The sequence below is a fragment of the Indicator indicator genome, chromosome 1 (genome assembly GCF_027791375.1).
Source record: "Indicator indicator isolate 239-I01 chromosome 1, UM_Iind_1.1, whole genome shotgun sequence".
Taxonomy (NCBI): domain Eukaryota; kingdom Metazoa; phylum Chordata; class Aves; order Piciformes; family Indicatoridae; genus Indicator; species Indicator indicator.
In genome coordinates this window covers 120,904,411-120,931,950 of record NC_072010.1, presented here as the reverse complement: position 1 = coordinate 120,931,950, position 27,540 = coordinate 120,904,411, and the positions used below count along the sequence as shown (strand labels likewise).

Sequence of the window (27,540 nt, the reverse complement as noted above, 5' to 3'; positions counted from 1 at the left end):
TAAAGATTTAACCTGCAGTACACCATCAAAACCTCTGAGCTTCACTGCTCCAATTTTTTTCCCAGATGGGCCAGGTACTCTGCTCAAGACCCTCTTGTGGGGGTGTCCTGGCCCTAATCAGAAGATCATGATTTAAGTATCTCAACTGAAGCATCTATCACAGAATCACAAGAAAACATCTTTTTGGAAGAGACCTCCAAGATCATTCAGTCCAACCCTTGACTCAGCACTGAAGGGTCAACACTAAGCCATGTTCCTAAGTGCCAGGTCCACACACTGCTTGACCACCACCAGGGATGGTGACTTCACCATGGGCAGACCATTCCAATGTTTGAGAACCCTTTCAGTGAAGGATTGTTTCCTAACATCCAGCCTGAACTTTCCCTGGCACAGCTTGAAACCATTTCCTCTTGTCCAGTCTCCTGCCACCAAGAAGAGGCTGGTCCCTCCTCGCTCCAACCTCCCTTCAGGTAATTGTAGAGAGCAATCAGGTCTCCCCTCAGCCTCCTTCTCACCAGACTGAACAACCACAGCTCCCTCAGATGCTCCTTGTAGGTCACGTGCTCCATGCCCTTCACAAACTTCATAGGGCACACTTCTGGTACAAACCATCCCAAAGCAAAACTCAAGGAGTTTGGGCTCACAGCAAGAAGGAACTTCCACAAGGAGGAAGGTCAAGTCTCAGACCCTTAAGAGAGAGTCTGCCCAAGTCCAGTGAGTCCATCCTTTTAGATACAAGTACCCAAACTGTGCAAAACTGCCATTCTGGTCACTGTCCATTTAGATCCTCCAAAAGTGTGCTCATAGCTTTAATGCTCCACGTTAAAAACAAAGCACTTACCCTGGTACCATTTTCCTCCCCTCTGCAGACACCACCGAACAGCGAATTCAGACAATTCAACCTAAAGCAATGACAAAAGAGGGGAAATAATTGAACCTATTCACAATTCTTCAACTAAAAGGCGATGCAGAGAGTGTTGTGAATGCTGCCTTTAAACTTCTGTCCCACAAAAGGCGCCCAACACCAGATGTTTTCTTGCAACCTTGAATTTAGGAAGCCGACACGGATTCCACCTCAGATTTCATCCACTGCTTGTGGGCACCTGTGCCAGCTCTGCTCTGGGAACCTGTCACAAACAGTAATGAGCTGGAGCTCGTTTCATAACCAGGCATAGTACCTTAGCTTTAGGAGTGGACAGAAGCTATTTTGCCCCTTCCCAAAGGAGTAAAATGAAAATTTTCCACACACAGAATTGGTATGTTAAATGGAATACTATTCACAGATATAAACATCAATGCAACATACAGAATCACAAAATTATTGAGGCTGGAAAAGACCTCTGAGATCATCAAGTCCAGCCTATGACCTAACACCACCACATCAGCCAATCCATGCCACCCAGTGCCACATCCAAGCTTTTCTTAAAGACCTCCAGTGATGGTGACTCCACCACCTCCCTGGGCAGTCCATCCCAGTGCCTCATCAGCCTTTCTGTGAGGAAGTGCTTCCTAATATCCAACCTGAACCTCCCCTGGCACAGATTCACACCATGCCCTCTTGTCCTGACACAAGTTGCCTGGGAGAAGAGCCTGACCCCCACCTGACTACAACTTCCTTTGAGGTAGGTGTAGAGAGTGATAAGGTCCCCTCTAAGTCCCCTCCTCTCCAGGCTGAACACCCCCAGCTCCCTCAGCCCTTCCTCATACAACTTTCCCTCCAGCCTCTCACCAGTCTCATCACTGGTTCCCTAACCTGGGCTTACCACAAAACCTCACTAGGTCACAAACCTTCCAAAGCCTCCCCCATGTCTATACCAGCCCAAAACCCAGGCTGTAATGCCCCTGCCCCATACCTCCCTGCCTTCCCCCCCACCTCTAATGGCATAGCTAAAAATTATCTTTGCCAAGGCTGCAGAAGGCTGAAAACCTTCCCCAACATGGCAAGAGATAAGGGTCCACACCAGGAAGCAGGGGGGGAGAGAGAGAGAGAGAGAAAGGGAGGGAGAAAGGGCAGAGTAGACAGAAATGTCCATTTATAAAGGGAAGGTGCAGGAATGATGGGATGGAATAACAAAAGATTACACTTTAGGGTGTCTAATTCCTAGGCTATCTAGTCCCTTCTGGAGGACTGTACCCTCTGGTTAAGACATCAAGACATCCAGTCTTAAACCCACAACACACAGAGAATTAACAGGAGTCACTTTAGCCTCTTCATTTCTCAACAGTTTTATTGCCTTTAAGAAAATTTTTGTAAAATATAAATACAAAGGCAGGAGATTTACTTACAAAGTTAAAACACAGATCTCAAACATAAACACACAATTCAGAAAATTTAGTTTTATGTACAGTTTTTTCAAGCAACTTCAACATGTTAGTTTTTCAATATTTTACAAGGTACAGAAAAAATAGTTCAAAGTCTTCTTTAAATAAAGAGCATAAAATGTTTAAACATATATAAACAATCCGGTTTGATGTGTGAAAACTAAATTTCACAGCTTTTAAATTAGGATATAAAAGTTCTTACAATTAGTTGATGCGTATGGATATGGTTTAATTTATATTACAAACTACTGAATTATATTCAGTAGTGCTTACCTGGCCAAAGCAGGTAATTCTGTAAACAAAAAAAAAAAAAAAAAGGAAAAAAAAAATACCACCAAGTGCCTTACTGAAGTCTATCTCCCAAACAAGCCACACGACTTTGATCACATCACCTAGGAAAAAAGTATGTTCTGTGTAATCAGTGCTTTGTATGAAACAAAGTCAATGTGTGGGTGTGTTCTCTTTAAAAAAAAAAAATAAACCAAAAAAACGTGTTCAGAGTAATAACAAACTTATCCCAAAGCCTGTGTGCATTTAAAGAAACATTATATAACAATTCTGTAAAAACTGATTGAAGGTTTTTTCTTTTTAAAAAAAAAAAATTTTTTTTCTTCCAAAATCCATCCAACTGGAATCTCAGATCTCTTTTATATAAAGGAAAAGATATTTTCCATATTTAATAGTGTCCTTTCTTTACAGAAACAATTGCATTTGAACACATATACATAGAGGAGGAAACTGTATAGAGAAGCTGTACATTAAAGGGCCTGATGGTTCACCAGAGGATGTCGAAGGGAGGGTCCTCGTGCGGATGCAACCAGTGAAGGGAGGAGCCCAGCAAAGTCTTCAGTTCGCTTGTAAACTCCACCAAGTCCAACAGCTCTTTGCTCTCCGGGTTAAAAGCTTCGAGGTCCGTAGCGCAAGAGAACAACTGGCTGAGGGAAGTCTGTTTGTAAAACTCTGCCTCCGTGATGGTGACCACTTCCAGGTTGGGGAAGTTGCAGCGGAAGATGCGCGATGACATTTTTAACCTCTTCACCACGTCCGAGAGCAAAAGCCAGTTTCGTGGCCTGTGGAAGCGAAGGAGAAAGAGGCTCCAATAGACAACATAAACACAGGTTTCTCCACTCTTCACTGTACTGCCACGTGACAAACCTCCCCAGTCACACCCATACCAACAATCCCCTTGGACATCAAGGCCATTGCCCAGGGGGTCAAATACAACAGATGTGCAGATGCATACCTATTTACTCAGTGTATTTACTCAGAGTACTGCTGTCTGCAGCTTTGAGGAAGGAGGGGGACCATGCATACAGGGAGGGCACTGCAGCCTATAAATCCAGGGCTCTCAGTGCAGTTGTGGGTCAGCAGCCATCCCTACAGCCTCTCATATGGCCTGGCTGAGCCCAACTCCCATTTAGCAAGTTAGGAAATGTCCTACTAGAGTTACAATCAGAAACTTGAACACCTCTGACTTCCAGAGATGCTAATATTAAACATAAGTCAACAGAGGGTTTTTTCTCAGACTACGAATAACATTTTTCAATTCAGTCTTTGCACCTGACTTACCTTATATCTATCACCCAAATAATAAAAACATGCTACAACCCACCTGCTTGCACAATTAATATTTGAAACTATTTTACCCATGGCTGTCATCAAAATTGGTGCAAATTACAAACACTGGCTGCTTAGGAACCTAATTTATATCTTGACAATAACAGATGATAACATTTTCCAGGTTTTTATTTATTATTAAGTACCACAGCACCTTCTTCAAGATGTATTATTTGTTTGTTATGTCTTAAACCAGCATTGCTGCAAAGTCTAGAACAAGCACTAATGCTGTCATTTAATCATCCACAACACTGTGACCACTCAGGAAAACAGAAAAGGACATTAAATAAAACTAAGAACACCTTCCAAACACGCTATCCAAATTTAACTGCTAGAAACACTTGCATTTTGGGATGTTAGACCAAGATGCCTGCCTGGGATCAGGAGAGAAATCTGTCCTCAAATGCTGTTTGTTCAGCTCAGGAGAATGGCATTCAAAACACCACCCCAACAAGCCAGCCTTTCCCCCTCTCACCTCCCATTAGCTTGTTTCTAAAAAGCCTGGCAGTTACAGTATCGCTCCCTTATTTACATTAAATAATGCAAACACATTTCCCCACAGACACAAAGCTGCTGCCATCCTGAGCAGAGCGTCTCAGCTATTTTTACCCCAAACTCTGTACTTGTCCTTACCCCTGAGAGAGACACACTTGAATGTTGTAACACGGCAAGGGAGGCTCGTCCGAAAATTCAAATTCAAACACATCGCTAAAGCCATCTTCATCTTCATCACCTGGGCCAGGAGGGTTTGCCAAGATGTCAAAACCAGATTCATCTTTCGGATCTAAATAAAATTGAATAAAGGTGCCGAGTCAGCACTGAAGAGACTGCTGCAGGTCTTGCTTTTTTCTTACAATAACGTGATCTGTAAGTAAAATCAGCTTGCTTCCTTCCTAGCTTCCTCTGCCATTAAACCAACCCAGCCTCCCATCCCCACGTGCCCCATGTTTTGAAAGTCGCCACATACAAAGAAATAAAGGGTAACATTTGCTCACCGCACACAGAGCTGCCATAGAAATCCCAGTACAAACCAGGGTCATCAACACTTCGACCTTGCAGGTCAGTTAAATACTCTGGAGAGGAAGAAAACCAGCCACAAAAACATACTGATGAGAACAAAAAGCTGGCAAGTGTGTCATATAGTCTGCATCCTCCACACCTTCCATCAAAAAACCCACACTGTATTCCTGATGCACATGCTACAAACAACAGCATATACACACCACTCCCCAAAACATTCCTGGAATTCACTTTTCTCCTCCATCCTTCCTTCCATCACATCCAATGATGACACACCACATCAAATAATCACCCAAAGGTCTAACAAAGATAGACCCAACCTTAGCCTTCAGAAACTGAGAGCAGTTTTTGTGGTTTTGTGGAAGATGGCATGTACCACACTTTGTAGCCTGCACAGTTATTCTCTGACACCAACTCTGGGGTGAAACAGTGCCCCTCCCACCTATCTGTTATGTGTGTGTGTTGTCCCCACACCCCCTAAAAAAACAAACAAACAAACAAACCAAAAAACCCCACAACCACAACCACCAAACAAAGGGGGTAAAAAAAAAAAAAAAAAAAACAACAAAAACACACCACCCACCACCACTAATAGAAAAAGGTTCTCCATATGGACATAATTTGGGAAATTTGCTAGTTGAACTGATGAAAAGTTTTTGAGATTCAAGATGCTAACATGTCCAAGACACTGGACTTCACTGGAGTCCTGACACACCTATGCACTTTCTACACTGTGCCATTTAAACAGGTGAGTGGATGAGTTTTTCAAATCATTGACTGCAAACACTACAAACATTTTGAGAGGTAAGTTCCTGGACAATGCAAGTGGTCTTTATCCAAAACTAACAGGAATAGAAACCTATAATCATGTTAGAACGTGGACATGATTCGAGACAAGAGTCTTTAATATAGTTTTACAGCATTTCAGGCATAAAATGAGGCAGAACTTGCAGAAAAAACAAGTACTAGAATGGTAAAAAGCAAGACCATGAGAAAGCAGGATTCTGTTTAACAAACAGCTATTTGATTTGGCAAGTTTCTTATTTTCATTTCAAGCAGAAAACGGAAGGCACCGCAACAGCCTGCTGCCCTCCTACCTACCTACCAAATCTGATAGTTGCATAATCCTCAGGACTTATTAAGAGTTTCAATTAGAAGGAGCTCCCATGCATGGCTTTGCTTCCCACCTGCAGCCAAGGGGTTTTGGAAGCAGAGAGGGAGCTACTGCAGCCTACCCTAATGCTCCTCAGCGTGGAGCCATCCCCACCAGGCAGCAGGGACATCACAGTACATTAGAGGCTGGAAGGGAATTCCAGAGATCATCAGGTCCAACCCCCCTGCCAAAGCAGGATCACTTAGGGTAGTCCACACAGGAATGCATCCAGCTGGGTTTGAAAGCCTCCAGAGAAGGAGACTCCACAACCCCCCTGGGCAGCCTGTTCCAGTGCTCCACCACCCTCACTGTAAAGAAGTTTCTCCTCATTTGAGGTGAAACCTTCTGTGTTCAAGCTTGTACGTGTTGTTGTCTTATTACTGTGCACCACCAAAAAGAGCTTGGCTCCCTCCACTTGACACCCCACCCCTCAGATATTTGTACACATTGATGAGACCCCCTTTCAGTCTTCTCAAGACTAAACAGCCACAGGGCTCTCAGTCTCTCTTGATAGGGGAGATGCTCAAGCCCCCTAACCGTCCTCGTGACTCTCCATTCGATTCTCTCTAAGTTCTGTCTCTCTTGAACTGGGGAGCCCAGAATTGGACACAGTATTCCAGGGCAGAGTAGAGGGGTAGAAGAACTTCCCTAGACCTGCTGGACACACTTTTCTTGATGCACCCCAGGATACCACTGGCTCTCTTGGTATCCTTTGAGGGGCCAGGGAACAATTCTCCCATTTGCCAGGATCAGCAAAGCCCCACACAACACAGCCACGCACCTGTAAGGAAGGTCTCCATGAGCTCACTGTGGGTCATTTTCACAATGGTCCTCCCAGAGTAGGTCGCAAGTGTTGGATCAGCACCGTAAGACAGTAACAGGCGGACAATTTCCAAGTGATCGTTTTCGACCGCATCATGGATTGGTCTGGGGGTGTGGGGGTGGAAACAAAAAGATTGGTGGTGTTACATTTGGACTCAACAGTATTATGCAGATGTGTTTGTTAAGAACCTTCTGAGTTCAGATCAAAGTTATTTATAGCAAATAGCACTATTAATGGCGATGCCAACCATTTTATTGTCGGTTTTACTTGCACATCATCCCCTCCCCTCTTGTCTTTTTCACAGTCAGGACTGCTTGGGGCAAATGTCTCTGTTAGATCTATTCACTGCCATACGTATTTCGAGGGCAAGTCAAACAATTACACCACTCTCACAGAAAGCAGGAGTTTGCATGAAGCCTCACAAACATCATTTTGCTGCAAGTCACTCTACTGTTCCAAAATCTCTGCCAATTTGACAGCATGTCGTGGAGCAAGGCCTCATTCAGCCTGCCTCTGGGCAAACACAAAAATCAGTTACCCAAAGCTCCTAAATTATGGACACAGAACTAAGTTACGAAAATTTGCTGGGAATTTAAACTTCCACACTCTATCCTCTTTAAACTGTACTTGGAAATACATCTGTGGCATGATTCAACCTTTCTACTTGGAGAACAGAAAAATATGGTTTTTTTTTTCAGTTTAGTCCACCCAGATGTTAAGGCATTTTACATGGCATGAGCAATCTATACAAGCTCAGACAGAGATTTTTGTGAGCCTGCTGAAGGATTATTCATTAATACACATGCCTGCAATTCCAGGTTTAGAATTCCTTATCGCTAATTATAAACCACATTAACTTTTGCCTTTAAAATTGATTACACGTAACAAGGAGTTGTCTGGAAGTAGAACACACTACTCTTCAGACTAATGAAGATGGGTTAAAATCCCATCTTTTCCTTAGACCATGAAGAGAGGATGAGCTGCAAGTAATCACGGCAGTTCAGCTCAACTCTACACACCTCCTCCTCTAGGCTGTCAACACCACTTCCCCCCCCCTCCCCCCCTAAGGCTTTCAAGCTCTCAGGTGTATTGAAAGGCAAGAAATATATGGAAAGACTTCAACTAGCATCATGTACTGCCTTTCCTGGAAAGCTTTCAGAATGTTTTAAGAAGTCACCTGGAAGGACAAACTCAACTCCCTCTACCAATCTGCCAAGCAACGCTCAACTAACAACCGTGCCTGAAACTCACATCCCACCACTCCTCCTGCCACACAGAGGGCAACATCCCCTCTACACCAGCACTGCTTTGGTACAGACTGACATCCATGTGAGCCCAAGGCAGAGGAGGGGCAGATCAAACCAGTGAGAGCAAGACTTCCCAATCTATCACATAGTGCTGCTGGTAGGAGAGGGACTCCAATTGTTCTCAAATAGAAGTCTGCTCCATGTGTTTTTACTCCAAGTACTTTTCAGCAGGCTACAGCTTAGGGTGATCAACATCTGCCACACATGAAGCTCCCTCACTTGCCCCCATCTTGCTGGAAAGCTGCATGCAGCTTTGGTTTTGGCATATACACACTATATTGACCCGAATAGGTGCACTTAGGAGAGTCTGCTGCTCATTTCCTATGGAGAGAGGGCTTATTCCGTGCTGCCTGCCTCCTACACACCCCAGGCCACCTCCAGCTGCTGAGCACAGACTTCAGTCCAGCTTGTGTCATCTCTCAGACCCTCAGCACATACACACCTCTCAAAGCCCGATGTGCCACTCTTTGGGAAGTGGTCCATGAGGATTGCAGAATCAACCAGGTTGGAAAAGATCTTTGAGATCATCAAGTCCAACCTATCACCCAGCACCATCTGATCAACTAAACCATGGCAACAAGTACCTCGTCCAGTCTTATTTTAAACACTTCCAGGGACAGTGACTCCACCACCTCCCTGGGCAGCCCATTCCAATGGTCAGTCACCTTTTCTGTGAAGAATTTCTTCCTAACATCCAGCCTAAACCTCCCCCTGCACAGCTTGAGACTGCGTCCTCTTGTTCTGTACTGGTTGCCTGGGAGAAGAGACCAACCCCCACGTGGCTACAACCACCCTTCAGGTAGTTGTAGAGAGCAATGAGGTTTCCCTTGCAAAAGGTCAGGATATCCCTTCTCAATTTCTCAGGGAAGTCTCTAACATAACACTGAAACCACCTGATGTCCTTGAGACAGATGAGACGGTGCAGGAGAAACCAGCCTACCCAGGGTCACCCACAAGCCTCAGCCTCCCACCTCCACCTACTGAGTCAGTTCCTCCGCGCAGGGACTGCCACAGTGTTGCCTGCCTGTGCAGCACCTGGCACATCCTGGTCCGTGCAAAACATCCCAGGTGAGACAGCACAAGAGGTAACAAATAACAGGGATGCTGACACTGAGGCTGAAGAAGTACCAGGGGGTTCTGTCTGTCAGCAAGCATCTGAGGCCTGAGATGTTAGGTCATGACACTCTGAGCATCTACAGTAGGAAAGGTCAGCCCCGCTGCAAACCCTCCTGTCCCCCACTGGGCAAAAAGCATCCCTGGCTGAAAGTCTGGCAACAGGCACAGGGAACAGATGAGAGTTGCAGCTGCCGCCAAATGCTGGGGATGCTTTTTCTCCCCCACTTTCTCACTTACTGGAGTCTTTAATTTTGAACTGGTTTTCATTTTATTTCAGAATTAGGACTTTCTGGTTGGTGGGGGGAGGCAGAGGATGTTGTGGGTTTATTGGTTTGTGGGTTTTCTTGTTTGTTTCCTTCCTTAAACTGACTTACCTAAGTGGCTTTTGAAGCAGTAATGAATTCAAGATGATCCCTGAACTTATTAAAAACAGCAACTAAATCACTGCCCAGTGTTTCAATCGATTTAACAACACCCAGACAAGTTTATTAAAGGGCACCTGGGCATTCCCCAGGAAGGGGAAAAAAAAATCACATGTGGGTTGTAACCCTGGGATGGGAACCTCTCACTTTCTGTGGCTCACCCAGCACAGCATGGTGGTGCAGACAGGGACAGAGGCAGCAAAGCAGGCAGCAAGGCAAGCAGACCTGTCTTTGTCTCCTGCCAGAGCACAAGGAGGCTGCCATGGACACAAGGAGGGCCTTAAGAGAGGCAAGGGGAAGAAAAGGCACAGTAAAGCTGCACAGAAGGAGGAAGAAAAATAAATAGAAGGAAGTGAAGGAAGGAAGGAAAGAAAACACTGGCAGGGAGGGGGGCGGAGGGGGAAATGAGATTCCCCACAGATAAGGCAGCAGAAAAAAGGCAGTAAGAGAGCACTGACAAGACTCCTCTAATAGCCAGGACATCTTTTTGGTAAGCCCATGAGCAGGACTGCACAAAGGCACAGCTACTCCTTTGCTTCTTCCACCAAAGCCAGCAAAGGAGGGAGTATTTGTCAATGCTGGCAGAGTTTAAACCATCCTCTTTGTAGGATGACTGAAGTCAGCAACTTTTTTCAGATGTGAAGAAAAGATCCCTGGGAGTCCTCTCCTGGGCAGCTCCACCCATATAGTCTTTTCTGTCCTGAGGATCGTGGAAATAAACACTCTCTATCCCTAATGGTACAGTTAACAGTAGTACAGCTTGTTTCTAAAACAAACCCTTCCAAAGGCCCCAGAAGGATCTGGGGACATTCAAGAGCTGCAATATCCTACAGGAGACACACATCTCAACCTTCTCTTGTGTACTGTCGAATTCTTCCTACTATTTTTACCACTACAAGAGTTAGGAAAACATTTCACTGGGGGTTTATCATTCCACCACCGAAATTATAAACTATTCAGACCAGTCAGGGTTTGCTCTCAGCCTTTCAGGCACCATCAGAATTTTCCTTGCTGCAAGAAGAGGTCTCACAACTCACCAAGCAATACCATATCTTAGTGTTTTCTTTATACTTCCGTCTACTCTATTACACAACACTGCCCCACAGAAAAGGCAAGACACAAGTTGCAGGATGGCAGCTCTGCTGGCTGCCTCTTCTTTAACACAATTAGCTGCTGGAGGGTATCACTCTGCCAAGACCAGCTGAAAGGATGCAGGAAGAGAGCCATCTTGGCATGGTATTCCCAGGGAGAAAAGGAAAAAAAAAAAAGGAAAAAAAAAAAAAAGGCTGAACTCATCAGCTGCCAGCGAGAAGGATAAAGCAAAACTGGCTGTGGAGAGGGAATCTAGAGAGCGAACTCTGAAGCAAGAGAGAGGCCTTGCTAACAGGCAGGAGATGCCTGTGAGTTTGGCACAGGGCCTTGTTTTTAAAGTGGCACTGGTTCAGCTAGGGCATGCCGCAGAGCTAAGAGGAGCTGAACAGGAAGATAAGGCCAAATACAGCTGCAACCATCCTTACTAATACCAGGCACTGGTCGTGCAAACCCTTGTTGAGCTGCTGAACTTACTGGGGTCCTGTCAGGGAAGAAAAGCGCTCATCTCTTAAGCATGGTCTATTATTATTTATAGGTAAGACGATTAAGAGCCCTTAGTGACTGTGGCACCTCTGAGACAGGTCTTAAAGATCTCACCCGTTCTACAATAATCTTTGATTAGCCACTAATTCAGCAGCAGAGTACTTGTGTATTCAAAGTCTGCAGGCTTGCATTTGGAGAGCCACCATCAGCATAGAATTTAAAAGGAAACAACCCCAGAGCCCCGCTGTATAATTTAGCCCAGCAAGACCCGCTGTGAATAGGGCAGACAGAGGGACACCGTGGGCTGCAGGCAGCAGTAGGCGTGGAGGAAGAACCCCAGCGTTGAGTTGAGGGTGAAGAGAAGGACTGCACCATACCTACATCCCCTCAAACAAGGCCTCCTCCTTGCCCTGCCACTACAGTCTGGCACTTCCGTTTGTTTTTGGCTTCAGCAAGATTTCTGATAGCATCGGGCACCAGGGGCTGAAAGCCTACCTTATCTACTTAACTCAAGACAGAGTGGCTGCATAGGTACATAAAAAGCAACACCAAAGCAAGATGCTCAGATCTTTGTTTCCTTTCCAAAACTTCAATATGTGCATACAAAACCATCGCCACGCTGATCAGAGCACCTGCAGCACTTCACACAGGACTGAGACACACACAGACTTTGCACAACTTTCCTACACCCTTCACGTTGATACGGACATTCGGTTCAGACTGAAGCTACAACCTCACCACTTGTCACAACTTTTCAGAGTGTTCTCCAAAACGCTGACCACAGAGACAGCAAGCAGCAAGTAACACCAACTTCAGGCCAACTGGGATCCAAGGGACACCCCAGCCAGCCACACTAACAAACACATTTTAAGCAGATTTAAGCAGATTTATGTTTACTGGCTGAATGGAACTAAATAGATCTGTTGTTACTCTCTAGAGACTTGAGAACTTCCAGCAGGACCAAAAATAATTTGGGCTAGTGGGCTTGTGAGGTGGCAGAGGAGGTAGTAAGGCATTTTCAGCGTAGTGGAAAAAGCAGGGGAGAGGTAGTCTTTGATGGTGGGTTAGTTTGGGGGGTTTATGTTTTAAGATTTTAATCTTTTCAAGGGGTGAACACCTTCAGCAATTTGAATTTAAAAAACAAGGCATTTGAGGAAGACTGATACTTCTTTCCTCCAAAGAGTTAAAGGAAAAAAACTTCGATGTTTCATTGGTTTATTTTACAGACAGGTAAGTCTGCCCCTACCGAAACGCAGTGGGCAACACCAATCAGAAGTTCCTTACAGAAGCTTCTGCTCTCTGCCCTGCCCAGCTCAGGACAGTTTGGCCATCTTTCATCTGTATATTAAATGCCTTTTGGATTCACATTTGTCTGTTGGGCACCTTTTCAAACAAAGCAAGAAAGTCTGCCATCAGAAAAGAAAGGGAACTGCAAGCCGAGTTCTGACATCAGTCTATGATCAGATCATTATGATGTTCATTTCTAAAATGCATTCGCCCCATGACAACTTTTCAGGCTACAGAAGCCAAGTTTCTTTCTTGAAAATCAATTCCATCTGTGAATCAAAATCAAAAGGTGGACGCTGAACTGGCAAGTGATTAAGACTAGTCAGAAACTTCCTGAGGTTAATTTTCTATATAGGTTATTCCAGCAAGTGAGACACAAACAATTTAGGCTTCTTTTTATGGCAACTAGCCGTTGTTGCATAGGTCACTTATTAAAGCTGGAGACAGCAGAAAATGAGGGGCTGTTTATCAGCCTAGATAGCTGAGACTCCTTAAAAAGGAGTGGGAAATGAAGAAAAAAATCCACTAATCCAGTCAGAATTTCAATGTTTCTCCAGAAAGGTCTCCTTTGGGCCGTGATGAGCTGGTAACAATTGATCATCATGAACCTCTAATGGACCATCGTAACCAGCCCTCTAGGGACTTTTGTTTTCCTGACTCCTCCCTTCCCAAGCTAATAAATAAAGAGCTTAAAAACAAAATACTCAGACTCTTAGTTATGCTAATGTTACCTCCCTGACTATTTGGATGGTGATAGTGAATGTGATAAACTATTTGAGATAGCAAGCTGCAGGAGCTTCACAGAATACAAAGCAACCTGTGCCCAAAATGCATAGACTGGACCCCAAAATGCATGGATTGGATAACGTTCTGCATGTGCTGAAGACAAGTTAACACAAGGTCAGTCCCGCAGAGGTTGTCAAGTAAGCACTCCAGGAGGTGCACAAGAAGCTTGAAAAGGTGTGGAGCTGCATTTCTATCTCCACAAAACAAAACAAGAAAAGCTCATTTATCTACTCACTCAGCACAGGAACTAAGCACCCCTACCACCCTTTTTAAGGAAACTCGACAAAGGCTAATTCAAGAAAGAAAAAACTCCAAACTTCAAAAATATCCAATGAGCAGATCAAATTAAGCAGTTCAGAAAAACAACGTTTTTATATAGCATATATAGGACTTGCACACCCAATCACCACAAAAGCCTGAAGTGCTCTTAAAAGTAACCCTGCTAAACAAGGCAAAGCTCACTCTTTTGGCACAGCTCTAAGGACCTGGAGCACACACTAGCAGGGCTGCAGCTCAAGTATCACTCCTTCCTGCCTTGCAACTGGCAGTTTCACAAAACTCTTTACAAAAAAATAAAGGACAACTTATTAAGATTCCCAGAAGAAAAAAAAAATTACACTGAGCTCGAGTCACATCAAAGGCATGCCCCCACCACTTCATCAACCAGAGAGCAGAGGAGCTCACCAAATCCTGCACAATCTTGGCCTAAGGACCAGCAATAAGGAGAACACAGTAAAGGTGGGCAGTATTACCTGCTCTGGGGGTTGCATGCAGGGTGCAGAGGGGGCACAAGACGAGGATAAAGAAAAGGCATAAACAGAAAGGGAAGGCACACTTTCCTCCCACCATCATGGTCACAGAGAAACCACTGCCCAGTGGTGGTGACCATCTGATAGCGGGCCAGGGTGCTGCTAACCTGGTTCCATCCTGAGCGCTGCAGTTGACGTCAGCCCCGTACTCAAGGAGATGCCGCACGATGCTCAGCCAGCCTCTGGCACAGGCCTCATGCAGGGCACAGTAACCTGCGTTGTCACGATGATTCACATCACACACCTTGTTTTCCAAACAATATAGAACCACTTCCTGGAAATAAGAGGGAAAACAGATATATATATATAGAGAGAGAGAGAGTTATTTCTTGCTGCAGAGATGCACAGACTTTTCTTCTTTAAGCAAAAGGGCAAAACACAAAATCCCTAAAATATGCCTAAGGTACCCTCTTTTAGACAGGTCAGGCAAAAGAGGGAGCTGTTGAAAGCCATGTTTATTCAGGAGACACAGCAGGGACCACAACTTCCCACAAAGCAGACTAGCTTGTGTGAAGGCAGCATCCAGAGCTCTGCAGGATCTTCCCACAGCCCCCAGCGTCAGGAACCATCGCAATGTGGGAACGTGCAAATTTCACAGACAAACCTCACAGCTTTCCACTTCTCAAAACTTCCGCATGGAAAGCGAGCACGAAGGTTTTCGCTCTCACATATGCATTTTTAAGCAGAAAATTCTGCAAGCACAACAGCAGCACAGCCCACGGCAGCACATGACCCAAAAGAAAACACAGTTAAGACACACATAGGACAGTACACTATTGGCAAGCAAGCAAACAGACAATAAGCCCAGCTCTATCAAGATAGGGGAAATCCCATTTTCACCCACCCTGCTTTTCCTGCCATGTGGAACTAAAGTCAGGCACCAGGTTCCAACAAGAAGCCCGGTGCTGTGGGAAGCTACATGAATTTAACACAATTCATCTTACAGTCAAATATACCACGGCCCAGAGCCTAGGCCAGACTTGGCTCTACACTGCCTTGCAGCCTTGAAACAATGACTGCTCCATCACTCAACCAAAAATCCAGGATGGTGAGAGTCTTCCCTCCATTTGTGTCAGATGCAAAGGAAAAAAACCTCACATTTCTGAGTGATGCTGTATGTATAAATAGCCCCCCCACCCCCATATTCCCAGATTAAGTGGCAAGCCATTGGTTTTGCATTTGCTCCTCCAGAAGGCTGAGTGACATCCTTGCAAAGTCAGATACAGGGTGGAGGGGGCGAGTGTTTTGCCCAAAACAAAAGAATAAAACAACTGCTGGGTGCGACACATTTATTCTTCTTGTTTCAAAATCTACTGGAAAAGCCCACAATAATCTGTGCTCTGGGTATACCTGACCCGAGAGCTGGTATCCAGGATACAGCATGAAGCTGCTCTTTTAGCAGGCCCTCACTAACCAGTCTAAAGAGGGGAGTTAATGAGGTTCCAGGCACCAAAGCATCCCCCTCGCCTGCCACTGGAATGGTGCAGTCCACCACCTACTACACCTGATGCACCCATTAGTTTAACCTGGGATCTCCACAGCCGCACCTCTCACCAAACAGGAGCTCTTAATTCCTGATAATCAGTGCAAAGACCAAAAATTAGTCCAGAATGGATGCTCTTTACCCCACACTGGCTAAAACCTGTAAGAAAGGGCTGTGCAAAACTATACCCTAGAGGTATGAATTCTTCAAAACCAGACCACCCTGCCAGGCAAATTAGCAGATGGATATAGGTAGCAGAAGCAGCCACCGTATTCAGCTCCACTTTTAGCACTCAGTTACTATTTAAAATAGATTCTGCAACTCCAAATAAAAGACCTTTCATCTATTTTTGTAAAAAGGAAAGGCTTGTCCTAGGGTGGGATACCTACTACTGTACAAAAAGCCTTAATTTTGTCAGGCCATTCTGTGTTAAGAGGCTATAAGAAGAATGTCATTAACCACAAAATGTCACCATAAAGGCCATAAAACTCTACATTGTTAATTAATTAAATGCCTCGTTAACTTTTTTTTTAACATGACTTAATCAATTTACAAAAAAAAAATTAGTCATTGCTGCCGAATCCAGAAGCGTGTGGTGCCACAAACACACTTCAGGTTTCCTAAGTTATCTCTCAGCTAGGTGTGAGAGGAAGGCTGTGAAAGCACCAGGGGGCAATTTGAAGTCTGTTCAGGTGCTCTGTTTAAAGCAGCAATCTGAAAGCCGCTCGCTCTTAATCCAAAGAGTCAGGCTAGGACGTCACCAGCCAGGACGCGCCACCGCCGCCCCTCCTGCTGCCTGCACTTCGTTAGCCGAACCGCCAACAGCACGCTGAAAGGCGCACGCGAATCTGCACGCTCCCTCCTCATCTACAGAGAGGTGCCCTTTGCTTTCGTTTCTCCCACTCAATCTCTGCAGGAGCTCCTGCTCCTTTTCCCAAAGGAAGGTGTCAGCATCCCTCTGCACATGCTCTGGGCACACATGCTGCCACCAAAGAAGCTATTCCACTCGACCTCGAAACACAGCCATTGGGTGAGGCATTACAAACTGAGCCTGAACCATAGGATCATAGAATCACAGAATCACAGAATGGTCCAGGCTGGAAGGGACCTCCAAAGAGCATCTAGTCCGACCTCCCCGCAGTCAGCAGGGACATCCTCAAATAGATCAGGCTGCCCAGGGCCTCGTTGAGTCTTACCTTGAGTATCTCCAGGGAAGGGGCCTCAACCACCTCCTCAACCACCACGTTGTTCCAGTGTTCCACCATCCTCATAGTGAAAACTTCTTCCTGATATCTAATCTAAATCTGCCCTTCTCTAGTTTGAAGCCATCGCCCCTTGTCCTGTCATCCCAGGCCCTTGTAAACAGTCTCTCTCCATCCTTCCTGTAGGCCCCCTTCAGGTACTGGCAGACTGCTATGAGGTCTCCCTGGAGCCTGCTCTTCTCCAGGCTGAACAATCCCAGCTCCCTCAGCCTGTCCTCATAGCAGAACCATGCCAAACCCCAGAAGTGATGCTTGTTCCCAGGCAGGGGGCAGGAGTCCTATGGGAATTGTGGAAGAGCAAAGCTAATGCTCAGGAGCTTCTGATCCTGTGCCACTGAGGACCCAGGGCCAGACCCTGACGTGAGGCAACCCCACAGCAAACCCTCCCTTCCTGCCTGAATAAGCCCTGTCTTCAGGAGTGTTTAAACTCCTGAAAAGAAACATCATCCTTCCCCTATCCCTATCACACACCACACATTCCCCTAACTTCACTGCTTTCCCGGGCAAGATTTAATCCTAAATTCACCAGAGAACTTTCCAAGTCCAGGCACACGCCAAAAAGCAACAAGCAGCACAAAGACTGTTCGTGTTTCATCTCCCATCAAACTCATTGCACAAGCCTTTTGTGTTTTTTTTTTCCCAAAAAGAAAGACTTTAGGCTCCCTGTAATTCCCTCTTCACAAAAAAGTAAATTACAGTTTTAAGACTACTATTATCTCAAGTCATTTGTTTCGAATGCGGAAAACGGAACAGATTTTAGAGTGTCCATACACTGCCATAGGTTGCTAACACCTTGATGGAAGCAAAGCCTCATGCAGAAACCTAGAGAAGAAAGGGAAAAGCTTCCTACCAACCCCAGCAGGGTTTTGCTCAGACTGTATGGACTTCCAGAACTAAAGACCATTTTGCCACTCTGTAAGTAGCTTTGTTGGCTGCAGCCCTACAATTTATCTGACCAGACACAAGCCACATATGTCCTTCAACATTTCACTCTCTTGTCAGCTTTTACTTGCAAAATCCTGACTGCTTGTGTTCTCCTTTCTGCAACTATCGATGGCACAGCCACACTGTGCAAATGAGAGGGGGATAGAGGCACCTGAGCCAGCAGCATCTAGGCTCCCTGTAGGTCCAGAAGGGAGATAGATAGATAGATAGATATATTCACACAGCTTGCCAGCACCTTTGCGTGTCAAAGGTGCCAGTGCTGCCTCTGGCTTTGGAGTGGTATCTCTGCACAGCCGCAGGGCATCCCTGCTGCAAAGGCAGGCAGGCAGGCAGGCTGCCAAGGGCAGGCACGAGCTCAACCGGTCTCTCTGTCCATACAACATCCCTGCTGCTGCCTCCAGGGCTCCGTGGTGCCTCGCAGTGCCAGCCACTTCCAGCTCAGAGACCTGCATCAGCACTCAGTGTCCCTTTGCCAGCTGTGGCCCTGGTGATGCAAACTCATCTACCTCCCCTGCCACCAAGCTGGCAAGAGGCCACAGGGATGCCTACTGCCCCCTCAGCAGCTGTGAGAAGCCCTCATACACCCATGAGCATCCAGCACTCCCACTTAGGCATCAGGCCCAGTCACTGCGTTGCAGCTACCAAAGCCTGCTGCCCTGCTAATGGAGATGGCAGAAAGCAGACATGTGCAGCTGCCACAGGTCACAGACCAGCAAATCATCAGCAAATCTATCAAGACTTTTTTTTTTTTTTTTTTTTTAAAGAAAAGAGAGCAATTTATAACTTCTTGACCATTGTAATTTTCCTGGAAGTTCATCTTTTTACTAACTGAAGTAGTTTGGTCACTAGCAAGAAAAACACCACAGCTACAGAACTTCCACAGCTGACTGATTTACCACAGCTCACCACAGACCGAATGAGCCCAGCAGTGTGGTGCAGCCACCCACCACTCCAACCCATGAAAAGACACAGATGATGCCAAATCCTGACAGCAGCTGAGGTGCACGGACCAGACTCTCCCCTATGCCCTTCTCAGCTCTCCTGTATCACACCCTGCTAACCGGACTCCCTGCTGCACTGTCAACACTGGCCAAATGATCAAGTCAAATTATTGGAATATTTAGACCTATTAAAAACGTGGTGTTCACTTGACCTGTTGGGTGAATTCAAGTCAGAAAATCAAAATCTTCAATTAGCTGATGATAGGAAGGCATGGTGAACACACAGGGTTGCCCCAGGACCCCCTCTTGGTGAACTCGGACATTCACATCTTTCTGCATCCAGCCTGCTAATGACCAACGCTGCAGAGAGCTCCTGTTACCAGCAAAGCAAACAGAAAGCCCTTGGCCCCTGCCACACAAGACCTCAGCCCATTCCTAAGCCTCTGAGCTGCCCCCAGCGCTCAGCAGAGCAAATGGGTACAAAAACTGAAGTGACCAAGTGTATTCATCTTGACTCAGCACAGGAAGAAAACACACACTGATATCTTGGGGCACATGCTGTAAGGTATCTTGGGGCACACGCTACAAGATATTTTGATTGTGAATCCATAGGAAATATTAGGTCCACAGGAAATTAAATTATTTAAATTATGGAGATTACCGTGGCAACATTGTAACAACCACTTCTCCTCCTCCTAGCCAGAGCTGAAGTACCATGGGTTAGAGGAAGCCTTTGTCTAGGGTAAACAAAACCTTTCCAAAAAAACCTGCCTTCCAGAGCTGGAGAAGGTCTCTCTCCACACAAAGCTCTCCAGCTATACAACGGGTATTTCAAGATTGCAGAAAATTCCTGAGTCTGGGCAAGCCCCACCTGGGTCCAGGCTGATGCCACCTTCCAGCAGGAGGCCCAAGCCCAGCTCTGATGTCCATGCAGTCCCCTGACCACCAAGGCAAACCCTGCAGCTGTGCTGAAAGCAGCAATGGCTGTCTGCAATGAAACACCTCTTGGCAAGATCTGAAGTTGAGCAACAACAACACTCCTACCTACATGCCCACATTCCCCCAATAAAAAGCGTGCTTCAGAACACAGCAGTGCTAGTGGGATTCATCGGGTTCTGATTTTTGTAGCAACAGGGGGGCTGTTTCATTAGACAACGTTGTTCCAGCTACACCAAGGAGCTCCAGACTCCAAACATAAAGCATGCAGAGTGCTCCTACGACGCATGTGATCGTGCAAGAGGACACTCCAAGCGCTACATCCTGTGTCACATACCAGATACTCCTCAGAGAAAACAACAAATAAAAAAAGCCTTCTCCTAAGCTGCACGCTCCTCGCAAATAACAGAAGCAGAAATTGTGCAGCTCATTAAAGATCACCATAAAGAATACTTTGAAGGGAAAAGGGGAAAAAAAAAAAAAGACATCCATTCTGTTTGCAGATGGCTTATATTTAAACGGAAGCGAGGGTTACCAATAAAACTTTACCCTCTGCTCATTCACACAGGATGCTGTGTACTCTCTGCATCCTCACCAGCCATCCCAGCACTGGTGGGGATCCACTCCTGCAGTGACCTGCCCCCTAGACCTCACATGCTAGGGAAGGGAATGCAGCAGGGTAAGGGTGGGCCTGGAAATTCTCCAGCCACCACACTCGAAGCTGTTGCTTTGCACAATTTCCATCTATAAAGCTGGAAAGAGGGTTTTAACTTTTGAGATAAAATAAAACAATCACCCCAGAGGGTGCTGTGGGACCCCTTACCTCATATCCAAGACGCGCTGCCCGCTGCAGTAGCGTCTCCCCAGCATTCTTATTGACGATGAGCCTCCGCGCCTCGGGCGGCATGGGCCGGCTCGGGGTGGTCTCCTGGGGGGGGCTGGTGATGGGCAGCTGTGCAAGCTGTGAGCTGGGTAGCAATGAGGGAGCCTGCTGCAGGCGATCGTATGGCTTCTGCTGCTCGTACGACTTGGCCGGTGAGGAGTCACAGTCTGAAGTAGGCTCTGGTCGCTTCCTGACTTTTCTCGTTACCACGACCTGTCAAAAACCATTATTGTGGAGGGTTTTTTTTTTATCCTCGTTTCCACAAATCAGCGAGGGGATTATATTTTTGCCAGCAAAGAATTACACTTTTCTACTCGTATCTGATTTTTAAGAAAGACCTGCCGCAGCTTTTGAATACCAAGATGCCTCACCCCCTGCAAGAGTGCCTTTAACTTGGGTTAAGAAAATACAAAACATATAAAGCATCCACAGATGAATGTGAATGCAATCTCCACTACCCTGCATGCATGACAGCATGTTAGTTTGAAGCAGGCTAGCTCTGCCTTGTGAGAGACTGCTGGACAATTAAGTCTTAAATAAAGATACCTTATCTTCGGCATTTTCGATATCTGTGGTGTCATCCCCTGTCAGAGATGACCTCCTTCTCCTCTCCTGCAGTGCCAAGTGTTTTGTTTTACACTGACGCTTCCCTGATGGCTTCTCACACTCGCTGTATTTCTGCAGCAGAGATGCATGTTGGAAATCCTCCTCTTCGTCTGTGTACAACCCATCTGTCTTCCGGCTTTCTTTAATTTTCTGCTGTTTGGCAGCCAACCTCGAGGCTGGAGTACAGCTTGGCTGAGCCTGCCTTTTGCTGTTTGCATTGGTGGATGAAAGGTTCTTCATGTGCGGAGACACTGGGAATACAGGCAAGCCTAAACGGGAAGGAAAGGCATTACACGTTGCATGGTGTGTTACGACACATTGCTAGCACTTAATACAAGCTCCTCAACCGCTTAAGAAACCTACCAATTGCATTTTCAAGTCATTAATATTTTAAGCATTCCGCGTTCAAATTGTAAACAGCATCTCGACAGTTAAGGTTACATTAAGTTATAACACTTTGATAAACATCACTAAATTAAATACCCTGCACCAGCTGCCAGGGCACCATGAAGACTGCGTCATGCCATGCTGTGCCATGCCAGCTTGGTGCTATCATAGAGCCCAGCCACCACAGGCAGAGCAGAAAGTCACCACTGCATCGCTTTGCTGGGGGAAATGCTCACCTCCTTACCTGGATCTACTATATCTGAAGGGGAACCAACTCCTCCAGCAGCCTGGTCCCAGCCAGGTTTGGCTTCCCTTGGCTAAGTGCGGTCACAGACGCATGGATGGTGGGGGAGAAGGAGAAAGCAAGAAAGGCAAGGAGCACACATCAAGCCTCGATGGGACAGCACAAGGGGTAATGTTGAGCTTTGCCACAAGACGGCAATAAGACAGGGAATGTCTCCTTGGCAGCATTTTTACTTCAAACAGAAACCAAGAGAAGAAAGGCTACTCAAGGAGCCATCCCTACAGAGGCCTTACGCAAACTCTCTATCAAAAAGTGCAGGGATTTTGCAGGAAAAGCAATCATCTCTGCCTTCCCAAGGACTCCATGCAGAAATGAGTCCTTCTGCAAACCCAGAAAGCCCTGGAACACTGGGGAACTAAGGCTAAGGCCAGTGCTCTGTCACTTATGGCAGGATACTAGCAGGGCTGGGTTTAGGGGTTGGGCCCCAACAACCTGGATCCCATATGCAAAAAGCAGAGTTACTTTTTTTTCCTTTTTCAAAGCAAAAGCAAGTTGACAACAAAACAAGGGCAGAAAAGGTGACACTCTATAGTCTGAATTTTCCTTGGGAAGAGAATTGCGGTGACCTCAGAACCAGCTTCTCTGCAGAAAAATTAAAGTTTCTTCAAAAGGAAGGGACACTTCAGACAAACAATACCACACCACCGAAGGAAGGTGCAGAAAAAACCCTGAGCACTTGAAAAAGGCTCCTTTGCTCTGAGAAGTCTCAGAAGTGATGCTACTTTCAGAACAAAAGCAATGGTAGAAGAAAATAAGGAACAGAGAAGAGACCTTTATTTGAAGAGACTTAATCCAGAGCTGGTCTGTAAAAAAAGAAACTAGAACCTAGAATCCTCTTGGTGGGCACCTTCACACTTTTGTCTTCCTTTAAATAGAACTGTGTAAGCAATTTGCAGCAGGCTTTCTAGATTAAAGATGGAAACAGAAATCCCTCAATTCTTTCAAGCTGTTTTCTAGAAAAATATGCATACTGCAGCTTGCCAAGCAGATGTCAGGGAATTTACAGGACACACGTTGTGCAGATTATTCAGCAAAAATCCAGTGAAGGAAGGTCCTAGTCGCAGGCTAAGCCTATGGTTGCAAGGCTGTTTTTCCAGTTCTGCAAACAGTACGAAGTATGAAGTGTTTAATTCTCTTGTTCCCAACTAACCTAGTTGGAGTAGTACATGAAAAGCCCCATTCCAATACAGAAGGATCATCATTATCTACTTGATCACTTACTAAAAAAAATGTGAGGATGGAAAGCAGCAGCAATGAGATCTGGTGATTGCAAATGGAAGTAAGAAACTGCTGCATGTAGAAAATTTAGAAAGAAAAAGAATTCACAGGTCTGGAAAAGAACAGAAATGCCGTAAGAATGGAGCAAAAAACCACAGGAAGAGAAGCCTGTCTCAAAGAGCTGCAGTCTTTTTCATGCAGGGATGCTGAGGCATTAAAAGTCTAATCATTACAAAAAAAACACATAGTCCAGCCTGCAAGCCTCATATAAACTCTGTACTCAACTTTGACCCTCCACAGTGGTGACAGGAGGCACCATGCCAACTGGGCACTGTAGCCAAGAGATGGAAAGTGGCAGCACTATGCCCAGGAGCTTTGGGATCACAGTAACATTGCAAGAGGCCAGTGATATCCAGAGAAAGCCAAGCATCAGCCTGGGAAACGCAAGACACACAGGCAGAAAAAAACACAAGTGATTAACCCGGGAATCCCACCCCATCCTTCTGACCACTACATACATGAAGGCAGAAGAAAAACAAGAGTGGGCAGGAAAACCTCCAAATATCCATGAATAAACAAACAAATAAATAAATAAAACTAAGCCAAGAACCCAGAAAAACCCAGACCTCCGACTGATGTGGGTTGTGGTGAGTCTGACTCAGAGCAGGACCTGATTTCCCTTCACGCAGGAGCAGGCTATAGAGAGCTCCACACAGAAAAGCCACTGCTGCCACACCACCTGAACGCCTGCTGCTTTAGCTCCCCTCCCGAGAGCTGCCTCCTCCCGGCTGCCAAGCCAGTGGCCACCACGCTGCCAGCAACCTGAGGCTGCTCCGAGGGACAGGCAGTGGCTTTGCCAGTGGGTGAGATCCTCCCAGCTCCTCTCCCTGGGGTTTTCATTTATGCATTTTTCATGTTTTGTCCTCGAGCCGGATGAGCGGCAGCAGCTCCCGAGGGACTGTCAGAGAAGCTGGCAACTGCACCACCGCCACACCAGCAGGCTACTGCTCAGCTGAGACCACGGCTCCTGCCTTGGCCACAGGTTCAGGCAAGCAGCATGACGACCTGAGGCTGCAGGCATCCTCTGGTTTATGGACCTGATGCACCTTAGAGAGCCAGCACAGGCAATGTCACCTCACAAGTGGGATGAGGCAGGGCCCTGAAATTATTTCAGGCAAGCTACATCCTGGCTTTTGTGGTTCAGACCCACAAGTGAGGCTTCAAGGAGATGACAGCTGGAAAAGCCACCAGGGGAACATTTCCAGTGGCTACCGCTTGGGTCACCCAGACAGCAGGTATTGACCAGGGGACAGAGGGGTGACAGTCTGGTGGCAGTTTGCAAGGCAATGCAGGACTCCTTCCACACTAAAACTCTGGGTTGAACACACTGGAACAACAAGTCCAGAAGTCAGCACCCTCTGTCTTCCTGGAGGTTTGCAGGCACAGGCAGTAAATGACCCTGGTGATAGACTAAGGCTTCTCGGGCACAGAGGCAGACCTTGATGCCATGTTACAGCTGGCTTCTTGGGATACCACCAGCTTCACAGGCAGTGCTTGGGGCACTGGGAACAGCTGTTCCCAGCCCCAGAGTGAAAAAAAAAAAAAAGCTGCAAGTGACAGGGTAGTGTTCACAATATCTACTTGTTTAAGGAGGACTAGTCCCAAGCAAGAAACACAAGCTGAGAGCCTCCATCCACATGCAGCTGTCACACAGAGGATGCTCTGTCACACAGGAGGGAAAATTGGCCTTGTTCTAGAGAACTAAGAAAAGGAGACTCAAAGTTTTGCACTTCAACGGGGCTGGAGGAGCACCAGCAAACTTCTGAACGATCGCAAATGCCTCTGCACAATGAATGGCAAAGAATAATTTAGTTAAGTTTATGGTTTTATAACAGCCTCCAAAACCAAGAGGGTTTTCATAGTCCTGGGGCAACTGAATCTGTTGCTTGAATCGAGAGCCACTTCTCTTCCTTTCCTGAGGTCCTGCACTAGAGAAGCCACAGGAGGCATTGCAGGGGAAAGCTAGAGCATCCTTACACAATGTGGCTCCTTGTTAGTGACCCTCTTTTCATCTCTACAAGGTATCTCTTTCTGCAAGTACAAAGGGCAGCAGGTGATGGGCAGGGATGTTTGAGCCAATGCCATGTCCTCCAAGGCATCAGCTAAAGCAAGGGAGTAAGAGTCAAAGCTCTTTTCAAACTAAGTTTTGATCTCCTGCTCCACAAATCCCTTTGGAGAAGCTTCCCTATCAATAAGCATCAACGTCTGGGGGGTTCTGCCCTCAGATAAGCCTACCGAGGGGAAAGATGGGTGAGAAGCTTTAGACAGAAGGGAAGCTGATACTTTTCCTGTGACTGTTTCAGAGACGCTGCCAGGAAAACTCTCACCAATTCAGGATGACCAGGACTCAGTCCTTTCCATGACATGGGACAGACATGAGGATCTACTCTTCTTATGCTTCTCTTTTTAGAGGGAATCTCAGCTAAATTACAGGTTAGGGGTGACGGAAGGTAAATATCCAGCAGTTTGATGAAGCTCTCAGGTCTGGGAAGGAGGAAGGAGCCTAAATATCCAACTTGGAAATCCCCCTCCTTTTCCTCAGCCTTTTCTCAAAAGCAGGTAGAGGATTTGGAGGGGTAAGGGGAAGACAGCAAGGAAGAAAAGTATTTGCAACCTTTTACCTAAAAAGCCTAAAGAGTTAACAAAGGCTCCCTGCTTGCCCAGAGGAGACCAGGATTCACAACGAAGTGCAGAGGATGCACAAGGGGGATTGACCACATGGACTGTGTGCTGCCATTCCCTATCAGTCCTCCACCCAAGCTATGGCAGCAAACAGCACAGGGAAGGAGAAAGGCAGCAGAGCAGACAGAGCAGACAATGTGCCAGGAGGCTGAGGACAGCCAGGACAGGAGAGTGAACTCTGTCCAAAGGAAAACTGGGCAGATCGCCTCCAGGAGCTCTCCCAAGATAGAGAATGGACAGAAAAGGGGAAGAGGATGGGGAAAAGAAGGAAGTGAAATGAGGGGAAGAGATGCAGAAACAAGTCAAGGAAAGCTGATGTGCTTTGAGGAAGCCACCCCTTAGGAGAGAGCCACTGGGAAGATCTCTACCAAAAGGCCAGGCAGTGGGGCTACAGGGCATGCTCGGGATGAACCAGCAAGGCATCCTCTTCGGGAGAAGGATGAGCTTTGCTCTTGAGCATATGCCCTGAGCAAGGCAGGGCAGTGCCCAGGGTGCTGGAGGTGTTGCGTTCCCACGATCAAGAGCTGCTAGCTGTGCTGACGCTGTTTCTGAGGGTCACAACCCCTCAAATCCTCCACATGGTTAAACACTCACACCAACTACCAGCCTGTTTGCTCCCTCCCCCACCCAGAAGCATGCATTTTTTTTCCTCCAGCTCTCCTCTAGAGATATAAACTCCACTGTCACATTATCTATGAAAGACAATTTAAAGCCAAAACACACACACACATACACACAAACACGATTACACACACGTACACAAACACGTTTTCTTGTCTGCCAAGTATCAGCTACAGTGCGATTCTTAAAGAGGAGGTGTCAGTCCTTAAACAAATGGACATCTACAGAAATATATATATATAGAGAGAGAGAGAGATACAAAACAAAAATAATTAAAAAAAGCTCTTGACAGTTCCTTAACACCGGTGGCAGCATGCGTCACTGTAAATGCTAAAGCCAACTGGTTTCCCTAGTAGTCTCTGCATACCTTGTTCATTGTCACTGGTTTTGAGGGACTCTTCAGACCAACTTCTATTGCTTTTGGCCTCTGACCTTTTCTTGGTGTGCCTTTCTTCTGTGAAGTCTTTGACCTTTGCAGTGGCCTCTGGCTGAACAGCCTCAGCTAAATCTTTCCTGCTTTGCCGGCCCAACTTGCCGGACGGGGATCTCTCTGGTGACACCTGCTGCTCCCATAGTTCCCTAAGATGCTGCAGGTGACGCTGCTTTTTGGGATGGAGCCCTGTTAATTCAATGCACACCTTCAGGTTGGTCACCTCATTACAATTGGGCTCTTCTAAGTGGTTAGAGGAATTGTTTGTCATTTCCCTCTCAGGCCAGTCATCTAATGGAAAAATAACTAAAAATTAATCAAAAAGCCCCCTCAACTTAAAACAAAAGCTACATTTCACTTTCGGGGCATATAATCTCAGCTTTACCACCACACTATGCATTTTAAAGGTTTGCTCATTACGGGTTACATGCACTACAATAACTTGCACTGCTGTGGCTACAGTGTCCAACGACTAGTGCTTTTTTACCCTTATATACCAAATTTTATATATATACATATATATATACACACGCATATATATATAT

At 46.2% G+C, this 27,540-nt stretch overlaps 1 protein-coding gene across 1 annotated transcript in view; it reads right to left on the bottom strand.

Annotated features, from left to right (window-relative positions):
- Positions 1-3,097: 3,097 nt before the first annotated feature.
- The window catches only part of BCOR (BCL6 corepressor), a 39,268-nt gene continuing 14,825 nt past the window's right edge, over positions 3,098-27,540 (bottom strand). Inside the window, exons 7-14 of the mRNA XM_054383674.1 lie at positions 26,933-27,286; positions 21,234-21,562; positions 20,628-20,900; positions 14,345-14,511; positions 6,894-7,039; positions 4,935-5,012; positions 4,573-4,723; positions 3,098-3,392 (exon numbers count right to left, since the gene is read on the bottom strand). Of these exons, the coding sequence (XP_054239649.1) occupies positions 3,098-3,392; positions 4,573-4,723; positions 4,935-5,012; positions 6,894-7,039; positions 14,345-14,511; positions 20,628-20,900; positions 21,234-21,562; positions 26,933-27,286 (1,793 nt within the window). The remainder of the gene's footprint in view (positions 3,393-4,572; positions 4,724-4,934; positions 5,013-6,893; positions 7,040-14,344; positions 14,512-20,627; positions 20,901-21,233; positions 21,563-26,932; positions 27,287-27,540) is intronic.